This window comes from Girardinichthys multiradiatus, chromosome 20 (assembly GCF_021462225.1).
Source record: "Girardinichthys multiradiatus isolate DD_20200921_A chromosome 20, DD_fGirMul_XY1, whole genome shotgun sequence".
Classification (NCBI taxonomy): domain Eukaryota; kingdom Metazoa; phylum Chordata; class Actinopteri; order Cyprinodontiformes; family Goodeidae; genus Girardinichthys; species Girardinichthys multiradiatus.
Window position 1 is genome coordinate 5,800,277 of NC_061812.1, and position 24,047 is coordinate 5,824,323.

Genomic DNA, 24,047 nt, shown 5'->3' on the forward strand with positions numbered 1-24,047 from the left:
GGACAACGTCTCCAGGCTGGCCAGGCGTCTGTGTCCCCTCCTGCGGTCTCCTCTGGCACGTTAGATCCTGTTCGTGACGCTAAAATTGTTGTGGAATTTTCTTATCAAAGTGGAGAGAAGTTGACTCATAACAAGAGAAAATCCGGACTTTGTCTTAATAAATTTTATTCAAAGGCATTCAGCGTTTGAATGACTCTGTCACCAAGCAAGTCAGTTGAACAGAGCCCCGAACGCTATTTACACACAGTATTTATACCAGAACAAGACAGTGTTATCTCAACTGCAAAGAGTCTGTGTTTTACGACCCTAGACCCTTCTCGGGTTCAAAGGTGACAAGGTTACCTAGGAACAACCATCTACTCTTCCAAAGGCATCACCCTGAAAAATGGCCTTAACCATTAAACTTCTGATAATGACTTTTACAGCTTTCTCCAATAACACAGATGTTCACAGGAGTGAGGTAACCCAAAGGTCATACACTGTGGAATGCTTACTGCAAGAATTTCCATCACAACCCCCACCCCCCAACCTGGAGAAAGCACTCTACCCTTTTCCGGCTGAAGACCATGGCCTCGGACTTGGAGGCACTGATTCTCATCCTGGCCGCTTCCCACTCTGCTGCGAACCGTTCCAGTGAGAGCTGTAGATCATGAGCTGATGAAGCCAATAGGATCACATCATCCACAAAAAGCAGAGACACAATCCTATGGCCACCAAAACGAATCCCCTCAACACCTTGGCTGTGCCTAGAAATTCTGACCATAAAAGTTATGAACAGAATTGGTGACAAAGGGCAACTTTGGCGGAGTCCCACCCCTTACCAGAAACGTGTCTGACTTACTGCTAGCAATGCAGACCAAGCTCTGACACTGGTCATACAGGGACCTAACCCGTATCAAAGGGTCTGGTACCCCATACTCCCGGAGTACCCCCCACAGGATTCCCCGAGGGACACGATCGAACACCTTCTCCAAGACCACAAGGCACATGTAGACTGGTTGGGCGAACTCCCATGCACCCTCCAGGACCCTGCTGAGGGTGTAGAGCTGGTCCAGTGTTCCACGGCCTGGATGAAAATCACACTGCTCTTCTTGAATCCAAGGTTCGACTATCCGACGGACCCTCCTCTACAGAACCCCCGAATAGACCTTACCCAGGAAGGCTTAAGAGTGTGACTTCCCTATAGTTAGAAAACACTCTACAGTGCCCCTTTTTGAATAGGGGGATGACCACGTCGGTCTGCCAATCCAGTGGAACTGCCCCGATTGTCCACGTGATGCTGCAGAGTCGCGTTAACCAACACAACCCTACAACATCCAGAGCCCTAAGGAACTCCGGGCGAATCTCAACCACCACCGGGGCCCTACCAGCGAGGAGCTTTTTAATCACCTCGGTGACCTCAGCACCAGAGATTGGAGAGCCCGCACCCAAGGTCCCCAGGCTCCGCTTCCTCAGTGGAAGACGTGCCGGTGGGATTGAGGAGATCTTCGAAGTACTCAGCCCACCTACCTGCAAAGTCCAGAGTTGAGATCAACAGAACACCCTCCCTGCTATAAACAGTGTTGGTGGTGTATCCTCGTCCCCCAGTCAGAACCCATCCCCCCACTTGTAGACTGAGCGAGGCCACCCATTTGTTCACCGGGGTAAACCCCAACGTACAGGCGCCGAGATGGGGGGCATCAAAAATGCCCACCCCAGCTTGGTGCCTCTCACCAAGGGCAAGGGTGGTGAGCCCATTGGAAGGGGGACCCACGTTTCCTCACAGGGCTGTGCCCAGCCGGGCTCTATGGGTGAAAGCCAGGCCACCAAGCGCTCGCCAGCGTGCCCCACCTCCAGGCCTGGCTCCAGAGTGGAGCCCCGCTGACCCGCGTCCGGGCAAGGGAACACTGTTTCCATTCATGGGGTCATCATAAGGGGTCTGTGGACCAGACCTTTTCACTCCAAAGTCTCATCATACTCAAAAGGACAGTCTTTAGTTTTCATGCAAATTTCATAGACACTGTATGAAATATGGTCAGGGCAGGTCATGGCACATCATTTTTGACAGCTGTATGTTATTTTTTGAATGGGTACTTTCAACACTGTGGGAGGAGAAACAAACTGAAAATTAGGACTGAAAACTGAGGAGAAATGTGGTGGTATGACAGCTTCAGTCCCCTTGCATCGGAATGCTTAAAGATAATTGGGATTTCTACATTGACAGGGACTGTATGACGATCACGTCATACAATCCCTGCCGCTGAAGCATCAAATCCACCCCTTGTCATAAGCACATTAGTTTTATGTGTCAGCTTCAATTACTTTTACCATTAGTCCTGAGGTCGCTTTTAATTGGTGCCTTACAGAGTTATGTTGTAACTGACTCTGGTGCTCTGCAATACTGATGCAACAGGTTGCTTGCCATCAGCATATATATGAGGTTGACTTGTAGATGTGTGACTGCAGTTTAAACCTGACATTTTGAATGTGGTCTGATTTGTTTGGACCGACTTGCAGAGCCTTCCTCACAATACACCTTATTATTTTGTCGTAAATAATGACAACGTGCTACCAGCTTGCTGCTTAGTTAGTCAGTTTGCCCTCTAAATTTGCAACAGATTGAGTCAGACTCTGAAAAGGTGGAGAACATGTTTGAAGATGAATATCTAGGGAGGATATGACATTTTAAGGGCACACCCTCAACAAACAAAGAATAAAGTGTGTTTTAAGTAGCTGCACAGTCAGCAAGCAACATTCAAATGAGTTTAGAGTTGACAGATAAAATAGATTAAGAGAAAGGCAAACAAGAAAGACACATACACTGAATTCTTAAGGGGAAAAGAGAAGGAATAGGAAACTACTCCAACAACAAAGACAGATTGAAACAAACAGACATGAAAGTTCAAAATAAGAAAAACAAAGACACCAGCACAGATCAACTCCCGCCTATGGATTATTGTATTTTACTATTTTTGCGTTCAAACAAATGTATTGCTTCACTCTACCAGACAAACTGGTGAATCACCCATCTGCTCGACTTCACAACAGTTCCGTAATTCTTAAAAGCATTATTGTGACATCCTGTACACCATCTGTAAATACCAGAAAGGGAAAAGAAAAGCACCAATAAAAAAAAGAGAATGATGAGCAAAATACATTTATATATTTGGACTAGCACAGAAAGGCATAAAATGGATTTAAGGATGGATAAATTGAGATATTTATAGAGACCAACCAGACATCTTTTCCTGGTTCTTGACAGAGAACCTCTGACAGACTTACTGAGGAGTTTGAAGATTTTGACGTGTTTACCAGCATTTGCACCTTGATGGTTGTTCAGCTGGCATGTATGTCATTGTTCCACCTGACCAACAAGTGAAGTGTTGTAAGCAAAATAATTAATGTTAATGCCTTATAATTGAGTGTCATCCATGCATTTATTTCAAATGACTCTAAGTTTTATAGTCCTATAGTTTTTGCTTCTCATGGATGTTTTATTAAATCCCACAGCCTTATCTTTCTTAGCCTTATTTGATTGTAAGCTTTTTGGAGCTGTGCCTTAGAATGTAATCAGTTCTTGTTCATTGCTTTGTCAGGAAGCAAACTCACTTTAAATAGTTCAAAGTTCCTTTCAAGCTGTCTATCTGTGTAAGCAGGTAGTTGATTTAGGTTTTCTTTGCATTATGGGAAGGTATTATTTTCCTTTAGAAAGGAGTACATTGCTGCCAAAGTTGGTCTGGCGAGATAATCCATGATACACACAAGATCATATTCACCTTCTGTGAAATTCAAGGTCATCAAACACTAATTGACACATTGTACATGCAGTGAGGAATACTTTGAGTTTTAGTTACTTTCTATATGTATTATTATATTTCTGAAAAATAACCTTGGGGATAAAAAAATATTCACTCATAGATGCAAACAGAATACCCATTTTGTTTGTACTAAGTTTCTTTTATGTTATTGCTGTGATTAATTTTTTTTTTAAATGGTTGATGTGAATATGCAATACACAAACACAAGAACTTTATAGTGTTAAATCTGTTGTGTAAATCAAGTACAAGGTCCATTGTGTTCTGCTGACATTTTAGAAGAAATTGTCTGTAAGCACACCCACTATTTTTACAGCTTATTAAGCCACTGAGACAGAAGTTTATTTATGTAAAAGTTCTTAATATTGTTGTAATTAAGACTGTGTTGCTTCGTGGTTCCTGTGGAATGGGTTTTTCAGAATGGAACCTGTTAAGCGTATCCGACCAGAATAATTAATACAAAAGTAATTTAATGTAAAACAAATGTTGCAATAATTTTTACTGCATTGCCGTCACTAAACATTAGATGTCTAGACAAAAATACTAAAAAAACACCCCCTTCAACATGTACAGATAAGGCAAACATGCCATGTTGTGTGGCTTTGGCGGTGAATAGTTATCGGGTCACATAAACACAGGGAGGGTAGATTTGAGATTAGATAGAGCATTGCGGTGTATTTCAGATGAATAATCTTGTTAAACACACTCAGACATACTAACACTAATCCACAGGGGAAGCAGCCCACAGCTGGTCACAAACAAAGCCAAAAACCAAACCTTCAAACCAAATACATCCACGATACTTGAACACAGCAAGGAGCAAAAACCTATACATATACATCTTATAGCACACATTCAGGTAAAAGACTTGGTTCTTTGTCTTCACACAAAGGCTGCACCAGATCTTCAAGTACACTTTACATTTACTAATTTTACTCAAACCTGTAATAAAGACGCTCTCAAAGATCTCAACCTCTCACGTAGACACATACACAAGCCAGCACAAAATGATACACAGCAAGAAAACCTCCCTTTTAATATGCTGTCTTGTAGTGCCGCAGAGCATCGCTAGCTGGGAGAATCACTCTTCTCTGTATTTGGATCAGATTATGTTTTTAATATCTCTGGGTTTACCTCTAATTCCTCCCCAGTAATTTTATTGTGCTCACCAAGTGAATAAAATAAAAATGGAAAGACAAAACTGCAAGAAAAGAGATTTATAAATAAAAAAGATATTAGACAAATGTGCACATAACAATACAGCTGATGGGAACTCAGGATTAATGTCAAAAAGAAGTTGCCAGTATCATAACAAATAGTTTTTAATAACTACTTTTTTCCACCTTTCATTGTCCCAAAATAAATTACTTGTCAAGCGTCAGTGTCATTGTTTCAAAGAATATTTTGATATAAATTTTTGTTTAAATATTGTAAAACCTAATGTTTATTAAACTAAAATATAAATGCAAAAACCAGCAAGTGTCTTCAGTCAAGTTCAGTAAATCATTACAGAATCACTTAAAACTACAAGAATGTGCCATGCTTTTGTTTCCTTTTACCTGCAGTAAGTTTTGTCATCTATGTATTGTGTTCCTCCTGGTATGAGCAGTCACTGGGAATGCCAAGTGGCTGTGAACTCTGGCGTCCACAGAGACATCTGCTGCAGATAAACCTCTCACATCAAAATTTCTGCTTTTCATCCAGGGGAAGTAGTTTCAAGACTTTTTCTGGCATTAAAACAGCAGCCTGCCGCACCTCTTCTTCATGGATCTTGTAGTATTTATTAGAAGAACGGTTTATAAACAATTAAAGGGGGCATATCATGCAAAGTCCACTTTTGTAGCCCTTAAATACATTTTGTTGTGTACCAGGAGTTCGTAGGAGTGCAGAAAGGTTGAATTTAGTCTCTATAGGTGCTGCTCAGATATCTTTATATCCTGTTTGGGTCATATTTTTCAATCCTTTTCATTTTCTCTATTCTCTATTACATATTTTTAACTGTTAAGTTATGGTATTGCTGCAGAACTGCTAAACAAGGTAATAAACCAATTTCGCGTATCTGCCATTTTTATTTTTCACTGCGATTTTGTAGTTCAAGTATGCTAAAGCTGCAGGTTGTCTAAATGTTCGGTCATTGGGTGTATTAACCCTCATAATTCATTACACCATCCCCCAGCATCAGTCATTTTCTACCGCTTATTCCATAGTGGGTCGCGGGGGAGCTGGTGCCTATCTCCAGCAGTCTATGGGCGAGAGGCAGGGTACACCCTGGACAGGTCGCCAGTCCATCGCAGGGCAAAGTGCCTCTTCAAAGTGCCTGGTTAAATTTTATTTTTCATGGAAATGTACCCACATCAGTGGGGAAATTCCTATTTCCCCCCACTTTAAGGACGAGTTCCTTCAGCAACCTCCACCAGTATCAAAATGGATTTGCTGAAAGACTTCATCTAAATAAGGGATCAGTTCCTTCTGTCTATGGATACGATGGACACAGCAAAGCGGCAAGCTGTAAATAACGCTAAAATGACAAGAAGAAACTTTATTTTAGACATTAATTTATTGTGCGTTGATATGACGCCCTGGCCTTTTGTTATAATAGCAGAAGCATTGTGCCTTCTGCTAATGTTAGCACTGTGATCTGCTTTTAGCTCCTTGAGGACAGAACCGTACTACGTGTTTTGAATAGTATTATTACATAAACAGTTTTGCATTGTTTTTGCCTTTTTGTCTTGTTTCTGCGCTGCTAGATAATTGTATCTCTGCTGTCAAACTACAAAAATAGCCAAACGGGGTGGAGTGGAATGTTCTTTGACCTGGAGGGGAGCAGGGTGTGAAGTGCCTCAGTAGCATTTAGAGAGACGGCACCAAACAGAGTTGCTCTCAGACACATCCTCAGAAAAGGGGTAAAAGAGGGACCTGTGGAGCTGCAATAACAAGGAATTCAAACCAAAGCATTGCAGTTCTACTTTGTAGAGACCACAACTGAATAATTTAAGGGCGAAAAGGAAGGATTTAAAAGCATGATATGCCCCCTTTTAAATAGTAGAAAAAGTCGATTTGTACAATATTGGATACATTTATTAAGTCAAGTCAAGTTTATTTATATAGCGCTTTTCAGCAACAAGGCACTCAAGGTGCTGTACATAAGGAAAAACATTACAATGATACAGAAAATCAAACAACATCGGTGATTAAGAAAAAAAAGAGAATAGAGTGATGGATAAGAAAATGAAAGGAAAATTGGACTGAAAACTTAACCAATAATGTTTACATAACATAGTCAAATGCCACTGTAAAAAAATAAGTTTTTAATCTTGATTTAAAGCAACTTAGGGTTTCGGCGCTTTTACAGTTTTCTGGCAGTTTATTCCAGATTAGTGGAGAATAAGAACTAAAAGCTGCTTCTCCATGTTTGGTTCTGATTCTGGGTGTGCAGAGTAGATTTGAGCCAGAAGACCTGGTATGGGTGGTTGATCCACTGACAACAAGTCTGTAATATATTTTGATGCTAAGCCATTCAGTGATTTATAGACTAACAGAAGTATTTTAAAGTCTATTCTCTGAGCTACAGGGAGCCAGTGTAGGGACTTTAGAACCTGGCCGATGTGCTCCACTTTCTTAGTTCTAGTGAGGATGCGGGCAGCAGCGTTCTGAATCAACTGCAGCTGTCTGATCCACTTTTTGGCAGACCTGTGAAGACACCCTTGCAGTAATCAATTCTACTAAAGATGAACACAGGAATTAGTTTTTCAAGGTCCTGCTGAGACATTAGTCTTTTAATCCTGGAGATGTTCTTTAGGTGATAGAAGGCCAACCTAGTTACTACCTTTATGTGCCTCTGAAAGTTCATATCTGAGTCCATCACTACACCCAGGTTTCGAGCCTGATTGGTGGTTTCTAGCTGTATTAACTGAAGCTGTGTGCTAACTTTTAAATGCTCTTCCTTTGGTCCAAAGATTATTACTTCAGTTTTGTTTTGATTCAGCTGAATAAAATTTTGGCACATCCAAGCATTTATTTCTTCTAAGCATTTACCCAGCGCTTGAATGGGTTCATAGTCACCTGGTGACATCGTACCGTATAGCTCTGTGTCGTCTGCATAGTTATGATAACTTACGTTGTTGTTTATTAAAATCTGAGTTAGGGGAAGCATGTAGATATTGAATAGAAAGGGCCCTAAGATGGACCCTTGGAGAACGCCACATGTGATTTTTGTGGTCTATGATGTAAAGTTACCTACTGACACAAAAAAGTCCCTGTCCTTCAAGTAGGATTTAAACCAGTTGAGTGCTGTACCAGAAAGGCCGACCCAGTTTTCCAGGTGCTCTAATAAAATGGAGTGATCAACGGTGTCGAATGCTGCACTAAGGTCCAATAATACCAGCACTGTAGTTCTTCTACAGTCTGCATTTATACGGATGTCATTGAACACCTTGACAAGAGCAGTCTCTGTACTCTGGTGAGCAGGAAGCCTGACTGGAAGACATCGAAGCGGTTGGTCATTGTTAGGAAGTTGTTTAACTGTTGAAACACAGCTTTTTCAATAATCTTACTGATGAAAGGGAGGTTTGATATAGGCCTGTAGTTCTGTAGTAGCAACTTGTCCAAGTTGCTCTTTTTCAATAGAGGTTTGATAATTGCTGTTTTCAGGGCCTGGGGGAAAACAACTGACAAAAGGGACGCGTTTATTATTTGTGTTAAATCAGATGTTATTATGGGCAAAGCTTTCTTAAGGAAAGCTGTGGGTAAAACATCGAGACAACAGGAAGAAGAGCTTAGTTGGTGTACAATTTCTTCTACATTTTTGTAGTTTATTTGGTGAAATTGGGAAATTTTGTCAAAATCAGTTCTAGTTGGAGACAACATTGGTACTGGAGTTGATGTGGATGTGCTGACTGCCCCTCTGATCTTTTGGGTTTTTTCAGTAAAGAATTCAGCAAATTCATTGCAGGCCCTGGTAGAGTGGAGTTCAGATGCTACAGTTACAGGAGGGTTTATTAACCTGTCGACCGTGGCAAATAATGCACGAGCATTGTTTGTTTTTGCTGATAATCTCAGAAAAGAAAGATTCCCTTGCATTTTTCAGCTGTAAGTTATATCTGTATAGTCTTTCTTTATAGATAATATAGTGAACTTGGAGTCCACTCTTTCGCCACCTGCGTTTTCGACACTCCTTTTTTTCACTTCTGACTGGTGGAGCACTTCTCCACGGAGACATTTTCTTCCCAGAAACAACTTTCACTTTAATTGGAGCAATTGAATCAACGATGTCCGAGATTTTAGAATGAAAGTTACCAGCTCATCTACAGTGTTACAGGGCAAAGTGGAGGTAGAAGAGTAAATCTGGTTAAAGGTTTCAGCAGCACTGTCCTTAAAGATGCGTTTTCTTATCATGTCTCTTTGGCAAACTGAGTCATTGCAGATGATGCTTTCAAAAATAACAGAAAAGTGGTCAGATAGGGCAACATCAGTTACAGACACCTTGGAAATGTTTAGACCCTTAGTGATGATCAAGTCCAAAATATGTCCCGGTTTGTGCGTTTGCCGTTTAACATGTTGAGTCAAACCGATATTTCTAAGAGTGTCACAAAGATCTATTGGACTTCTGTCTTCAGGATTGTCCATGTGAATGTTGAAGTCTCCCACAATAATTAAACAGTCATAAACAACACATATCACAGATAAAAGCTAATTAAAATCACTGATAAAGTTTGTTTTGGACTTAGGAGGCCTGTAAATATTCAAGAACATGCTTCGGACCGGGCTCTTTACCTGGAGAGCCAAATATTCAAAAGAGTCAAATTTCCCCAGAAATACTTTTTTACACTCTAATAAATCTGTAAACAAAGTGGCCACCCCTCCACCTTTTCTTTGCTGTCTGCTCTCACAAATAAAAATGTAGTTCGGAGGCGTCGCCTCTATCAGAATGGGAGCTTCATTAAATTCATGTAACCATGTTTCTGTTAAAAACATAACATCAAGATCGTAGTCAGTAATGAAGTCATTGATTAAAAATGATTTTTCTGACAGAGATCTAATGTTCAGTAAAGCCAGTTTATATGACTTTGTTGTTGATATTAACTCTCTGTCTGGTTGTACCTGACAGTTTATGGCTTTCGTTGATTGTTTATTACTGTCTCTTATCCTTTTGGCTTTGCTCTTTCTGTCACGTATAAGCATAGAGATTTTACAACTATCTCCTATTAGGGGCCCAGGTTTTTCCTGGACATGCTCATTTCTGATAGAGTTACCACTGGGGCCCAGACTGTATCACAGAGAAGTGATTTGAAGGTCCTGATTAGGAGGAGATAGATTAGGAGGTGCTCTGCAGCATTTGGAAGATGTTGGTTTAGTAGCAGGGCCTCGGCCATGGGGGATGTTGAATGGAGAAGATGTCAGAGCCATTTGGGTCCCGATCTTAAGAGCTCCTTTCATGTTAACAGAATCCAGTAAAGCAAAAAGGGGGCTCAGTGTGGAGATGGGAGAGTTCTGTGCGGTCTGGGTCGGGGTCTGGGGTGAGAGGGGTTTAACGAGGGGTTGGTCTGGGGGGAGGGGGTATAACGTGGGGTCCACTTCTCCTGTGGATTTCGACGGGGAGACCTTTTGTGATGACCTCTCTTTCTCTGCCAACTGGCCGGTTGTTTCTGCTGGAGCTGTTGGAGGCAGCATTATCATTGTTGTTGATACTCCATGTTCTCTGCTGAAGGTCGAAGCTGCTGGCAGATTATTTACTGAATAGAAAAGATTAGATGTGAGACGTCTGGCTCCTGGCTTGTTCAAGCAGAAACCATCTTGCTTGAAAAGTTGTCTTTTTTCCCAAAAAATATTGAAGTTGTCAATGAAGTTCACAGGTGTGGTGGTACATGTTTTTTTCAACCACTTATTAATCATCAGAAGTCTGGAAAAAATCTCATCTCCACAGAAAATTGGTGCAAAGGGTCCGTTGAGAAACACCTTGATATTGAGACCTCCAACAATATTCATAAGACGAGTGAAATCCTCCTTCAGTCTTTGATTTTTTCTTAGCCACGTCACCCATGGCTCCACAGTGTATAATAAGGTTTTCTAGAGACGGGCGCTTTTCTGTGATTGCAAGAATATTCTCTGAGATATCAGACACCACGTTACTGGTACCAATCATAACTTCTGTGTTTTTCTTGTTACCAAAGTTTTTAATCCCATCCACAGCTGTGCTGCCCACTATTAGGGTTCTTGGTCTGATGGGGTACTTTTTCTCTGGCAATTTAGGAGAAGACTGTTTAGAATGAAGGTTGTTCTCAAACCTTTTATTGTTCTCAGAAGATGGATAGTTTTCCTGGTTTTCATTCTGCAGTGGAGCAAATCTGTTTTGGAGGAGAACTCCATTATTTCCAGCTGTCTCATTCCTATCAATTGTTGTGACAGCAGCTCGCTGTCGAAGTCTCCTTTTCCCAGGGGAAACGGGGACATTTCTCTGTAAATCTGGCCATTCTAATTTATTTAATTGCTGAGATCTTCCAGTGAGTCGTCCACCTTGATTTTTTGGGCATGCGCCTAAAACATGACAGGAGGGTCTGCTGGTAGGTTTATTCTCAGTGTTCTGATTGCCGGCTGAGTTGTTGAGCTGGCTGTCACTGTTTGGGATCACACGCAGAGTTGAATCATTGTTGTACCCCATATTCACCTCCTCATTCACTTCTTGTCGGTGGATTTTCATCTCCAAAACTGCCAATTTCTGTAAAGGTTTGTCGAAGTCCTCTATGGTGAAGGGAGGCATTTTGTGCTGATTAGCTGACGTCAATTTGTCCTCCTTTCGACTTTGATTATAAAAACATAAAAATTATTTAGAAAAAAATTTTATAAAAATAATAATAATCCTTGGGAGTCGCTGGTAAGAAGTAGTGTTAGTCCAATATTTCCATAATTTTGGCTAAGAGATAAAAAGTTAGGAGTAAAAGAATACAAGCAGGCAGGGAGCTTAGGAGAAAAGCGTCTGAGTAGGCAGAGAGGCGGAAGCAGTCATGTTTTACATTGATAATCTCAAGCTGAAAATTTTAGAAATGATGAGGAAGAAACCTTGTAGTAGCCCTTCCCAGAAGAGTTGACGCTGTTACAGCAGCAAAGGGTGGGGCGGCATAATAATTAACCCTGTGGCCTAAGAATGAGATGTCACATAAGTTCATACGTGTCTGAAGGTAGACGAGCAAATGCTTTTGGTTATACAGTGTATACTAGTGATGTGTCGGTCGCGAACGAAACAGCTCTGAGAGACGGCTTCTCATTGGAAGCCTTTTTCCCCTCTTTTTCTTTCTCTCCCACACTTTTTTTCTCTGTAAACCACACATGATTGCTCAAAATGCGTCCCGTTGTCTCTGTGGACTAGCAGAGATTTGGAGGGGCTGATCATTTGGGAATGGGTTTGGTTAGCGCTGCAACAACATAAGTGAGTGAGGCTGGTGTTACAGTTAACGTGGTCTGCTCAATGTTACTGCTTAGATTGGTGTACAATGTTGCACTGTGTAAGGAATGGTGGATTCACACTGAAAACAAGATCCTTGTCTCCTGCATTCTTAGTTGCATTTAAAATAAAAATTCCTTTTGTGTGTAAATTTATGTTTTTGTGGGCAATAAATTAATTCAAGCTACAAAAAAAATGTAAGAGCCATTTGTGAGAGGAAAGAGCTGGCTCTTTTTAGTGAGCCAGGCCAAAAGAAAGGAGCCAGAGATCCCATCACTAGTGTATACACACTTCCGAATGATACAGAGAAGTTGTAAAAATTCTGAAAGTCAAAGGTTGTATCAAGTAAAGAGCCATGTAGGACATACAGTTTCTCTGCCGAGTGTATCTAATTTACGTGGAGCAAAAAGTTAGTTTATTACACACAATCAGATGAAATGTGTCTTTTGACCTTTTAAATTTGCCTTAAAAAAACATATTTGTGAGAGTAATTGGAAATCTGTCACTTTTCAGGGATTAAGGAACAATAACTTACCATAGATGGTAAAAAGGTCCCTTTTTCTCGGCCTTGGCTTTTCTAATGAGAAGATATTGTGTCTGACAGCTGAAGTATACATCTAACATTAAAAACTTTTTGTTCATAATTGTGTAAAGTAATTTACATTAAGTTTTTGGCTCCTTTTTTAAAATATTCTTTGAGGAGGTAAAAAGTTGCCTGTTTGTGAATCAACAGTGATATAAAATCAAAATTAGTGTTCTATAAATAATATTACAGTTCTTTTTAGGGACTCTGTGTTAATACCAAAGCCACTGGTTTTTGCTGATGGCAATAAAGCAAGATATATCTATAAAGTGATACAAACCACCCGTTAGCTTGTTATAGCAATATAACTAAAAATTAGGCTCCACCAGCCTCCATATTGCATCTCCAGCAGCTGTGAATTTGTCCCATGTAGCTGTGGTAATTTGCTTCGACTCAGGTCTCGACCCTTTGTAATGGACACGCTTGCATTATCTCACATCTCCTCTGTCCTGGTCAGAACACCATCTGAGTTCACCTGATTGGCTGAGCGGCTCCCAACCTGGTCAATTGCGATGTCAAATGGAGCTGAACCTATTGCCAGATGGGGTCCTCTGCTGTTGCATCATGAACTGTTGAACCCAATCAGCACGTTAGCCTGTGAAGTGTGAACAAATTGGGGGTCACAGTGAAACATGCCAGCTGAAACATAATGTGGATCACTCATGGGGGAAATTGAGCTTTAATACACCTGTGAGGTGATTACTGGGGCAGGGGCTGACAGGGAAATGTGAGCACTCGTCTCCTGCATGATTGCCCAAGGCTCTCGTGTAACCCTAATATGCTTGATGGACAAGTTCAAACTTCTGCTCTCTGATTACAAAGAGAGCAACAATAAGTGGTAATGGGAGGAAAATAGAGAGCTCTATATTTATATCTTCCCTGATTCTCTAAAAGAGAATAAATGGGATAGACGGAGCGAAACAAATGCAAATCTTAGGATTCAGATTTCCAGATTGTTTTGCTTTTGGAGAAGGAGATAAATGCTATGCATAAACCTAAGAAACCTATTGTTCTTGATTTTAATCTTTAAAATGACTACCTTTATCTGCTATAACAGTGGTTAAGCACGCAGATGGAATGTTCTCATCCATGCCAAATCTGGCCCACATGCAGACCAGTGATGACTTTGCAAATTATAAAATTTTCAAGGAGCTGGCACATCTGGAGGATGTACAAGAGAGCAAATGAAGTGATTGTACAGTTCCTGGAGCATCTTGTTTGTTGCTTTATTATGCCCCACCCTGATGTACAAAACATTTAACACGGTGCTTATTTTTACATGTGGGATGTAAAACTCACAATGAGTGTCTTATTGTTCTACCTTGCTGCCTGGTTGGGTTACTTAAATGGTAAGTGTAGCAACAAATCCCCCCCCCCCCCGGATAAGGAAGAAAGTTAAGAAAACTATTGCTTACATCTTTCATCCTCTTTCCTGTCTGTTTGAGCTTTTTCAAAAAGTATTTTATGCCAGATGCTTATGGTATTTGGTATTTTCCCTGCAGTGAACTGCCAACATTAACAAAATGAACTGCCACATGAACACACATTAAAATATGTGATGCTGTTTATGATAATTTTGACCTTGTGGAACAGAATTGGATTTAATTAAATTAAATATTCTGAATATGGATGGTAAAATGTGGACAGAAATAAGGTTTCCTTTTATTTGTACAAACCTTGTTTTCATGCCTGGAAAATGTACAGAGAAAAGCTTAAAAATATTTTAAACCCATAATAACTGGTCAAGTTCATAAGCAAGATGTGGATTTTTTTCTGTTGAGATTTGTGCAGAACAACTATTAAAGCAAATATGAGAAGTTGCTTTATGGACAAGTTTCACTGGCACATTTCAATGGTATTATATATTTCAAATAGACAAATCTCCCCATGTTCATTGAGCCCATCTCTGAGGATTCACAAACCATGTTTGTTCTAAATGACACTCAGCACCAATATCTCCTCTTTTAGAGAACTACCTCACTGTGCACTTAAGTCTTCAATTAAAATGTCTCTGTGATCCCTTTTAAAAAACATTCAGGGTAAAGCGCTTTGAGCGGTCTGTATGACTGGAAAAGCGCTATATAAGTTCAGTCCATTTACCATTTAAAGTGGCATTTTATTTTCAGCACTGGAGCGTAGGATTGAGAGTGACAGATGTATTCTTCTAATATACATATCTCGTCAAACGCGTGTAAGAATGGGGAGGCCATCTGTGATTATGCTGTCATTAAGAGCGTTCAGGGATTTTACAAGAAAATCCCGTCAGTGCAGACATTGAGGACTGCAGCAGCTATTACCAAGCGTGCCAAGGTTAGATGCTGAAGCTGCTAGTTCGATGTATACTGCTATCAGCCTTGTGTTGTTATTGCAGACGGGGAGTGAAAATGTGAGAGACAAGGGATTAACTGAATTTCCACAAAGCAGTATTACTCTATTAATCGTCTGTCTTTGTCTATCAAGGTTATAACAAGAGTCTGCCCTGTGTGAATTTGTGCATCCATGTGCACAATCGCAGGCTTTTCAATGAGGGGCCTATAAAATCTGAATTTCTAGTTGTTTGGCTTTTTAACTTTGGGCCTCTCTCAACTTTCTGTTTTCTTCATGTTACCTTCTAGCATGTCCAGTGTCAATCTTTGTGAAAGAACTCCCTATTATCTCCAACAAAGGAAGACTTTTCTATCTCACAGAGTATCTGTGGTTTGACAGCTAAAAGGGTACCTGGATCAGTCTCTCACTCTTATTTCTGACATTGTTTCAGTTCTTTGAGGTTTCCAGACATTTTATTTTGCACAGCTTTTTAAAGGTTCAACCACAGCATTTTAAGCAGGTGTTAAGGTCTGGACTTTGACTGGGCCATTGACACACGTTGATTCTTTTCTTTTTAGCCATCCTGTTGTAGATTCACTGCTGTGTTTGGCGACATTGTCCTTTGGAAGACGACGTTTGGGGCAAACACTGACATCTGACAAACATCTGACATATGTTTTTTTTTTTTTATTTAGGCCATGTGTTGGTTATTCTAACCCTGTGAAGGTGCCCAGGTCCCATGGCTGCAAAATAAATCCAAATCATTAGTATGAGTTGTCTATGCAGATATGCCGTGTTTGGTTCTCTCCAAACCCGGTATTGTACATTACTACTTTGGTTTTATCTGTACAACAGATATTTTTACAGAAGTCTTGGGTTTCATTCGGAAGCAATGTTCCAAACCAAAGTAATGCTGCTATATTTTAAGAAAGAATGGGTTCTCTCCTTTAGAGCTTCAAAATAAGCCATAATCATTCTGCCTTCTTTTTCTTGTCCTTTTTATAAATTTAAAAAGGTTTTAATATACCAGCTGAGGAGTGGAGAGACGAATAGATTTTGCATAACCACAATACAGCTGTTCTTAAGTTTTTCACATTATTGTAAGTTGAAAAGAGATTGCAAACGTTCCCTTAAAACAAATTTTCTTTATATTCATATCAACTTAGACCCATTTTTTAACCAATTTACACTCACTGATTAAAAAATCTCAGCAGCAGATTGGTTTTTGTTGGTTTCTTTTGAGCTTCATCTCTATTTCCTCCTTTCCAATTATTTACCCTCTGTTTGTTGGCGCACATCTTTTAATCTTTTAGCATTTATTACAAATGTTTCAGAACTTACACCCATATGCTTTATGTCTGCTATATTTATTTTATTATTGGCTGTTTTGTATCCATAAAGAAAGTCTGGGCTATATATATATATATTTTTTTTTTTTTCCACCTTTTTTAATGCTTACATTACGTCCCTTGCACTGCTGAACCTCTTGTATTAGTTACCCAACCAATAAATGTTTAATGTTTTGTAAAAAAAAAAAAAAAAAAAAAAAGAAAATAATTTGCTGTTTGGATAAAAACCGGATTAAAGTCAGATTTGTTCTCTTTTGTCAGAATAAATTTTTTATTGAAATTCACTTCACCTTTCTAAGAGTATTTATTTAAATTACATGTTAATAAAATAATAAAATTATCCACCTCCTCCACCTGTTTTTGGAAAAAGTATGTTCTGTTTCATATTTTTTTATCCTCCTGCATAACTTTCATGGCTTCTACAGGTCCTTCTCAAAATATTAGCATATTGTGATAAAGTTAATTATTTTCCATAATGTCATGATGAAAATTTAACATTTATATATTTTAGATTCATTGCACACTAACTGAAATATTTCAGGTCTTTTATTGTCTTAATACGGATGATTTTGGCATACAGCTCATGAAAACCCAAAATTCCTATCTCACAAAATTAGCATATCATTAAAAGGGTCTCTAAACGAGCTATGAACCTAATCATCTGAATCAACGAGTTAACTCTAAACACCTGCAAAAGATTCCTGAGGCCTTTAAAACTCCCAGCCTGGTTCATCACTCAAAACCCTAATCATGGGTAAGACTGCCGACCTGACTGCTGTCCAGAAGGCCACTATTGACACCCTCAAGCAAGAGGGTAAGACACAGAAAGAAATTTCTGAACGAATAGGCTGTTCCCAGAGTGCTGTATCAAGGCACCTCAGTGGGAAGTCTGTGGGAAGGAAAAAGTGTGGCAGAAAACGCTGCACAACGAGAAGAGGTGACCGGACCCTGAGGAAGATTGTGGAGAAGGGCCGATTCCAGACCTTGGGGGACCTGCGGAAGCAGTGGACTGAGTCTGGAGTAGAAACATCCAGAGAACACCGTGCACAGGCATGTGCAGGAAATGGGCTACAGGTGCCGCATTCCCCAGGTTAAGCCACTTTTGAACCAGAAACAGCGGCAGAAGCGCCTGACCTGGTCTACAGAGAAGCAGCACTGGACTGTTGCTCAAAGTACTTTTTTCGGATGAAAGCAAATTCTGCATGTCATTTGGAAATCAAGGTGCCAGAGTCTGGAGGAAGACTGGGGAGAAGGAAATGCCAAAATGCCAGAAGTCCAGTGTCAAGTACCCACAGTCAGTGATGGTCTGGGGTGCCGTGTCAGCTGCTGGTGTTGGTCCACTGTGTTTTATCAAGGGCAGGGTCAATGCAGCTAACTATCAGGAGATTTTGGAGCACTTCATGCTTCCATCTGCTGAAAAGCTTTATGGAGATGAAGATTTCATTTTTCAGCAAGACCTCGCACCTGCTCACAGTGCCAAAACCACTGGTAAATGGTTTACTGACCATGGTATCACTGTGCTCAATTGGCCTGCCAACTCTCCTGACCTGAACCCCATAGAGAATCTGTGGGATATTGTGAAGAGAACGTTGAGAGACTCAAGACCCAACACTCTGGATGAGCTAAAGGCCGCTATCGAAGCATCCTGGGCCTCCATAAGACCTCAGCAGTGCCACAGGCTGATTGCCTCCATGCCACGCCGCATTGAAGCAGTCATTTCTGCAAAAGGATACCCGACCAAGTATTGAGTGCATGACTGTACATGATTATTTGAAGGTTGACGTTTGTTATATTAAAAACACCTTTCTTTTATTGGTCGGATGAAATATGCTAATTTTGTGAGATAGGAATTTTGGGTTTTCATGAGCTGTATGCCACAATCATCCGTATTAAGACAATAAAAGACCTGAAATATTTCAGTTAGTGTGCAATGAATCTAAAATACATGAATGTTAAATTTTCATCATGACATTATGGAAAATAATGAACTTTATCACAATATGTTAATATTTTGAGAAGGACCTGTATTAGGCTCTTATTTGATGGAATGTTTTACCATCTCCTCACATCAGGACTAATCATGTCGCCTTCCCTTGTAGTTGACTAATGTATGTTTGTTTGTGCATGAAAGTGAAAAATTGTCTAAATTAATGAAGCATGGAATGTGTCTGTTCTTATTTTTGTATGTAAAGTCTGTTTATTCATTGTTATGAGACTGTAATTGCTGGATTCTGCCTACCGATATGACTTTGTGCATTTTATGTGTGTGTGTGTGTGTGTGTGTGTGTGTGTGTATGTATGCATGGCCACTCAGGTGCATCCACCCAGGATTCAGACGCCATGGAACCAGAGAAGCAGGTTGACGGTACGGTGAAAATGGCTGGTGTGATCGCAGGAATCCTCATGTTCATCATCATCCTCCTCGGAGTCATCCTCACATTCAAACGCAGGTATGCTCCGAAACCAAACACCATATCAGTAGAAGCTGCTAAAGGACCCCTGCACATAGAAAGTGGGGTGGTTGTGGGATGGCTCTTTCATAAAAAAAAAAAGTCCATTGCTGGTTCCAAGGAGACCATAGAAATAACAGGCTGAGTTTCTCAGGCTTCAGCTTCACCGATACAGGTATGATTTAGGGTGCCTTCACACTGGAAGAAGCCATGCCAAGGCTATGACCCCTCTGTAGCGCCATGCTACCATGGCATGATGTTCTAGTGGATAATTGTGTCCTAATGCAGTCTGGGAAGGTTATGCCAGATTGTGATATTTGGTGCTATGAGATTGTTGCCATGTGTGATAAATGTGTTAGTTGAAGCCAGCTTCGATTAGCAGACTATGGTGGGTGTGAGATGAATATCTTGGGATGGAAAAATATAAAGGTTTGGAACCCATTTTGCAGGTTATCATTACATCAAAGTGTCATACTGGCCCTTTTCAAAGTTGTCATTAAAAGTTTCGGCACCTTTAAACTGTTAGAGAAGAGTTTTGGTTTTACGTTTAGCAATGAGGAGGATCTTCAATGAGCTTGAGAATTATCGTTGGGATTTGGAAACAAATGCATGATGTGTGCGACTCTGTCAGATTAGATTAGGTTGTATAACTACTTGCTCGGCACGGCACAGCCCAACTGTACCAAGGCCTTACACAACAATAGGTTTGAATGGAGTGTGCTGCAGCCACAGCTTCCTATGTGCAAGGGGCCTAAAGTTGCCATGTGTAAGGTTTTTGAAAATGTTTAGTTTTGTTCACCAAGATGGTTGGTAGCCTCTGTGAGTCAATTTGTTTCCTGACTTTTACATGAAGCTTCATTTTGGCAGTAGAATTAAAGGTCCTGTCAGACAGTCTTGTTTTGTTGTTACTTTACAACAGAGTTAGATAAACCAGATGTGTCTAAGAATCCTATTAAGACTCAGAATTTACAAAAGATACAATTTGTTAATGCTACAACTTTTAATTCTTCAACAAGTCAGGACAAAAAAAAAACCCCAAACAATTATGCATGTTGATTTATTTTAGACTGTTCAACAGGACCTTCCACTAAAAACTCAGCCAAAAGCTTTATCATCTTTTGGTTTCAAATCCTTTGAAATATAAAAGCATTCCATGCAATACAAACTACCAACAATCTTGATGCCTTTCATGCTATTAATTAATGATAAAAGTATGACAACTTGATGGTTGTTCTAAATAAATGTCATTATAGTTAGGGACAGACATTTTAATTCTGAAAGTGTCCTCATTAGTATCAGTTATTCCATAAGGAGTTACAAATGTTAAAAAGTAAATGCATTGTAACATGTGCTAAAAGTTCTATTAATTTCCGGATTATTTTTATGAAAAGGGTTTGGGAATCCTGTAAATGCAAAACCATTTTTTTCTTCAGGCAACACAACAAAAATACAGCTGGAAATGTAGTTACTCCTTCAATATACAGCCAAAATGGAAAAAAAATGACAAAAGTGTCCAGTTAAAATATGTAAAACCAATCTAATCTGTGTATCTTGTGTTTATTTGGCATATTTAAAATACCTTGTTGTGTCTTTGTGAACATGCACACTGGCTGGTCTCCATCACCTTCTTCCCTTCACAGTCTCTCCATCCTCCTTCATGGGTCCCTTCATCCCCTTCTTCCTCATTCTGCTTTATGCCGTTTGTTTTACTTGGTCCCATTTCGCTTTGATGTTTTTACATTATTGTGATTATTTCTGGACATTTTCTCACTTCACAGACACATTTTACACTAAACATTTCACAACTCACTAAACATGCACTTTGCTAAACATGCAGTTTGGTTTGCCTGAACACATATTTAAAACTACCTGTAACATGATGATAGGTTCATCTTGTGACTAAATAACAACTATATAACAAAATGCCACACAAAACTGAACACAGTAATGCAAAAGTCTATTTTCAAACATAGCTTAAAAAATGTGTTTAAAGCCTAGAAGTAAAAATCACATTATTTTCCTCAACGAATGCTGATTTTATCAAATACACGGACAATTTTTTTTATAAATCTAAAGACTGTGTCCATGTTTTTGATATGTCACAGGTTCAACACACCTGAATCAAAATAGTGGTTTGTTACAATGTCTCGCCACACTGGCTCTTGAGGACTGCAGTTGAACACCTAGTTCCCTGGCATTTTATTTACATCATAATAGCATAATGTGCCATCAGTGCCATTGTTTGTGGCTGAGGTCTCAACTTCCTTCAGAACTTTAACCCTAACCCTTTGCAAGAAGTTGGTCATCTACAACAGAGTTTGGGAATAACTGGTTGCATCCCAAGTTCAGCTTTAGAATTACAAGCACTTACCAAAGCATCCCAAACAGTCAGTTAAAACGGTGAGTAAAGGTGCTTTTTCAGGTAATCAAATTTTTCAGTGAGTGTACATATGTAGTGGAGTTAAACACAAGCAAATAACCTGACAGGGCAAACAGAAGGAAAGCATTGGCACATTTATTTCACCAGAAGAAACATAAGTCTAATGTCTAGGCTGAACACATTAAATGAAAAAAAGACTGGACAGGGGGTCAGCTTGTAGTGCTCATCAGAGGCCAACCCTGGCTAATGGAAACACCTCCAACAATCAGAGTATGAATTGCTATCAGAGTCAGGAGGAAGGGAGGATGTACAGAGGGGGATATATGTTGAAATGTTAAAGAAAATCACAAAAAAATAGAAGGAAGAAAATGTATACAGCTCGAAAAATATAAAAATTGATAACAAATCAGGTCTACTTGACACTGGGTTCAAGTGGATATGCTAATAAATGCTAACCTGGCTAGTGGGACATAGTGTGCATAAAAAGCCAGTAAGAAGGCAATCACCACTGCATTGCAAATGTGCTGAAAGCAGCAAGGATATGGTGGAAATGACGGAAAAGGATGCAGTTGACATGCTGGTCAGATGATCTGATTTTAAATTAATCCAGGCTAGGAGGCTAGGCTAGGAGGTGGGATTAGAGTCAGATACCAGTCAAATCAAAGCAGAGGGAGAGAGGGTTATGAAGATAAATAATTTGAAAGAAGTTATGCAGTTTGAAAGTAAAGCTCCATCTTTATGTTTGGATAAAATGAGATTAAACAAAGATTTTGTGAAAATATATAGAAACAGAAGGGTTAAATGAAGACAGAGATAAATTCAAACAGAAGAACACATATAATGGCAGAGAACATTTTCTCTGGTCATTTATATTTCAAACCTGTACACTTTAGGTACTTGTCTCTGTGGGAAATACAAGGTTATTTGTTTAATGGAAAGTGCTTTACACACATTTTAGTCACCATAAATTATTCTATGACAAAACCTTTCAGGAAGATAGGATGTCCAATTGTCCGATTATTCTTTTAAAAGATTGTTACATGTGTTTTAGACGGACGTTTGAACAAAGCCGGGGGGGGGGCGTTGCTAATAATGTAATGTAAAATTGAACATTGGTGGACAAAGCTGAAGTCTTAATGGGGATCTCATGTTTCTACAGCCTGAGGGCTCAAACTGTCAGTACCACGAGATACACTTTTGTTGAAATGTTGAAAGCAGAATTGATGAATAATTAATGTTCCCCGTGCTCCCTAAACAAGGGTGGATTTTAGTGTATAACATAGAAAAAGTGCATCTGGAACCGCAAATTATTACTAAAATTAGATTCTTTTTCTTTTAAAGATTTGTTTTGCGGCACAAGTGGCCTTTATTTTGTCATTTTTCTTTGAAATTAGCCAGGCAGGAAATGGGGTGAATAGAGGGGGAACACATGCATCACAGGTTGGCGTAACTGGGACTTGAACCAGGTGACAGCCGCGTTGAGGGCCAAAGCATGTCTATACATGGGCCACATGCTCTACTGTTGCGGCAGCACCGCACCCTACAAATGTCCATCAAAGTGGTGTAAAATTCTGATTCATCTCCATTTTTTTAACGCACCTTAAATGCCCCAGTCACCCTGTATAGGAAAATCAATGTTAATTGATTTGTAACTTAACGCATGTAAGCTGAACAAACACATGCACTCATACGGGTAAACAAACAAGGAAATTAACAACAGAAATGTACTTTCTGGCAATGAATTGCCTTTGACTGTTTCTGGGCTCAGAAATAGAAGTGCCTGCAAAAATCTGATTAGAGGCACATAAACACTTTGGAAAGGGTTTACATAATTTATAGAGAAACAAAAGCATTATGTATACATTCAACACTTTGAAAGTATTCATACCTCATACTTTTTCTCATTTTCTCATGCAACAACCAAGTTCCATGTATTGTATTTGGATTTTATGTGATAGACAAATTCAAAGTAGTGCATAGTTTTAAAATAAAGTAAAAAATATTCATGATTTGATAAAAATATATATATAAAGAAGAATCTAATGGCATACATATTTATTCAGCACCCACACGGGTTATTTACATTTAAGTTTTGATATGTTGTCCTTTGCAGGTAAAATACTCATTATGCTACATTCACCAATAATATTGCATGTTTTCCTAATATTGTGCAGCCCAACATTTAACTTCCATCCATTGTCTTTCATTTATCCGAGATCTGTTTGAGGGGGCAACAGGTCCAGGAGGGAACCCTAGACCTCCCTCTGCCCAGCGACATCATCCAGCTCATTCTGGAGGATCGCAAGACATTCCCAGACTAGACGGATTATATAGCCGCATCAGCGAGCTCGTGTTCTTTCCTGGTTCCTCCTCTCAGTGGTGCATTCCCAGATGACCTCTAAAGGGAGGCACGCAGGGTGCACCCTGGTCAGATATGTAAACCACATCAACTGACTCTTTTCGAGGTGGAGAAACAATGGCTCTACTTCTACATCCACAAGGATGATGGAGCTCCTCACATTACCTTTAAGGCTGGGTCCAGCCACCCTCCTTTCGGCTGCTTGTATTGGAGATGTTGTTCTTTCAGTCATGATCCATATCTGATGACTGTTGGTGGATGAACTGGTAAATCGAGAGCTTTGCTTTTCGGCTCTGCTCTTTCTTCACCACAACAGGCAGAAGCAACGCCGACTTTACTGCACATAAAACCTCAATCCATCCATCCATTTCCTGTTACATCCTACTGT

At 39.8% G+C, this 24,047-nt stretch overlaps 1 protein-coding gene across 12 annotated transcripts in view; it reads left to right on the forward strand.

The window, feature by feature from the left end:
• ptprt (protein tyrosine phosphatase receptor type T) overlaps positions 1 to 24,047 on the forward strand; it is a 444,335-nt gene that overhangs the window by 257,203 nt on the left and 163,085 nt on the right. For all 12 annotated transcript variants that reach the window (XM_047347294.1, XM_047347295.1, XM_047347298.1 and 9 more), the window contains one exon: positions 18,785 to 18,920. In XM_047347294.1, coding sequence (XP_047203250.1) covers positions 18,785 to 18,920 — 136 coding nt within the window. The remainder of the gene's footprint in view (positions 1 to 18,784; positions 18,921 to 24,047) is intronic.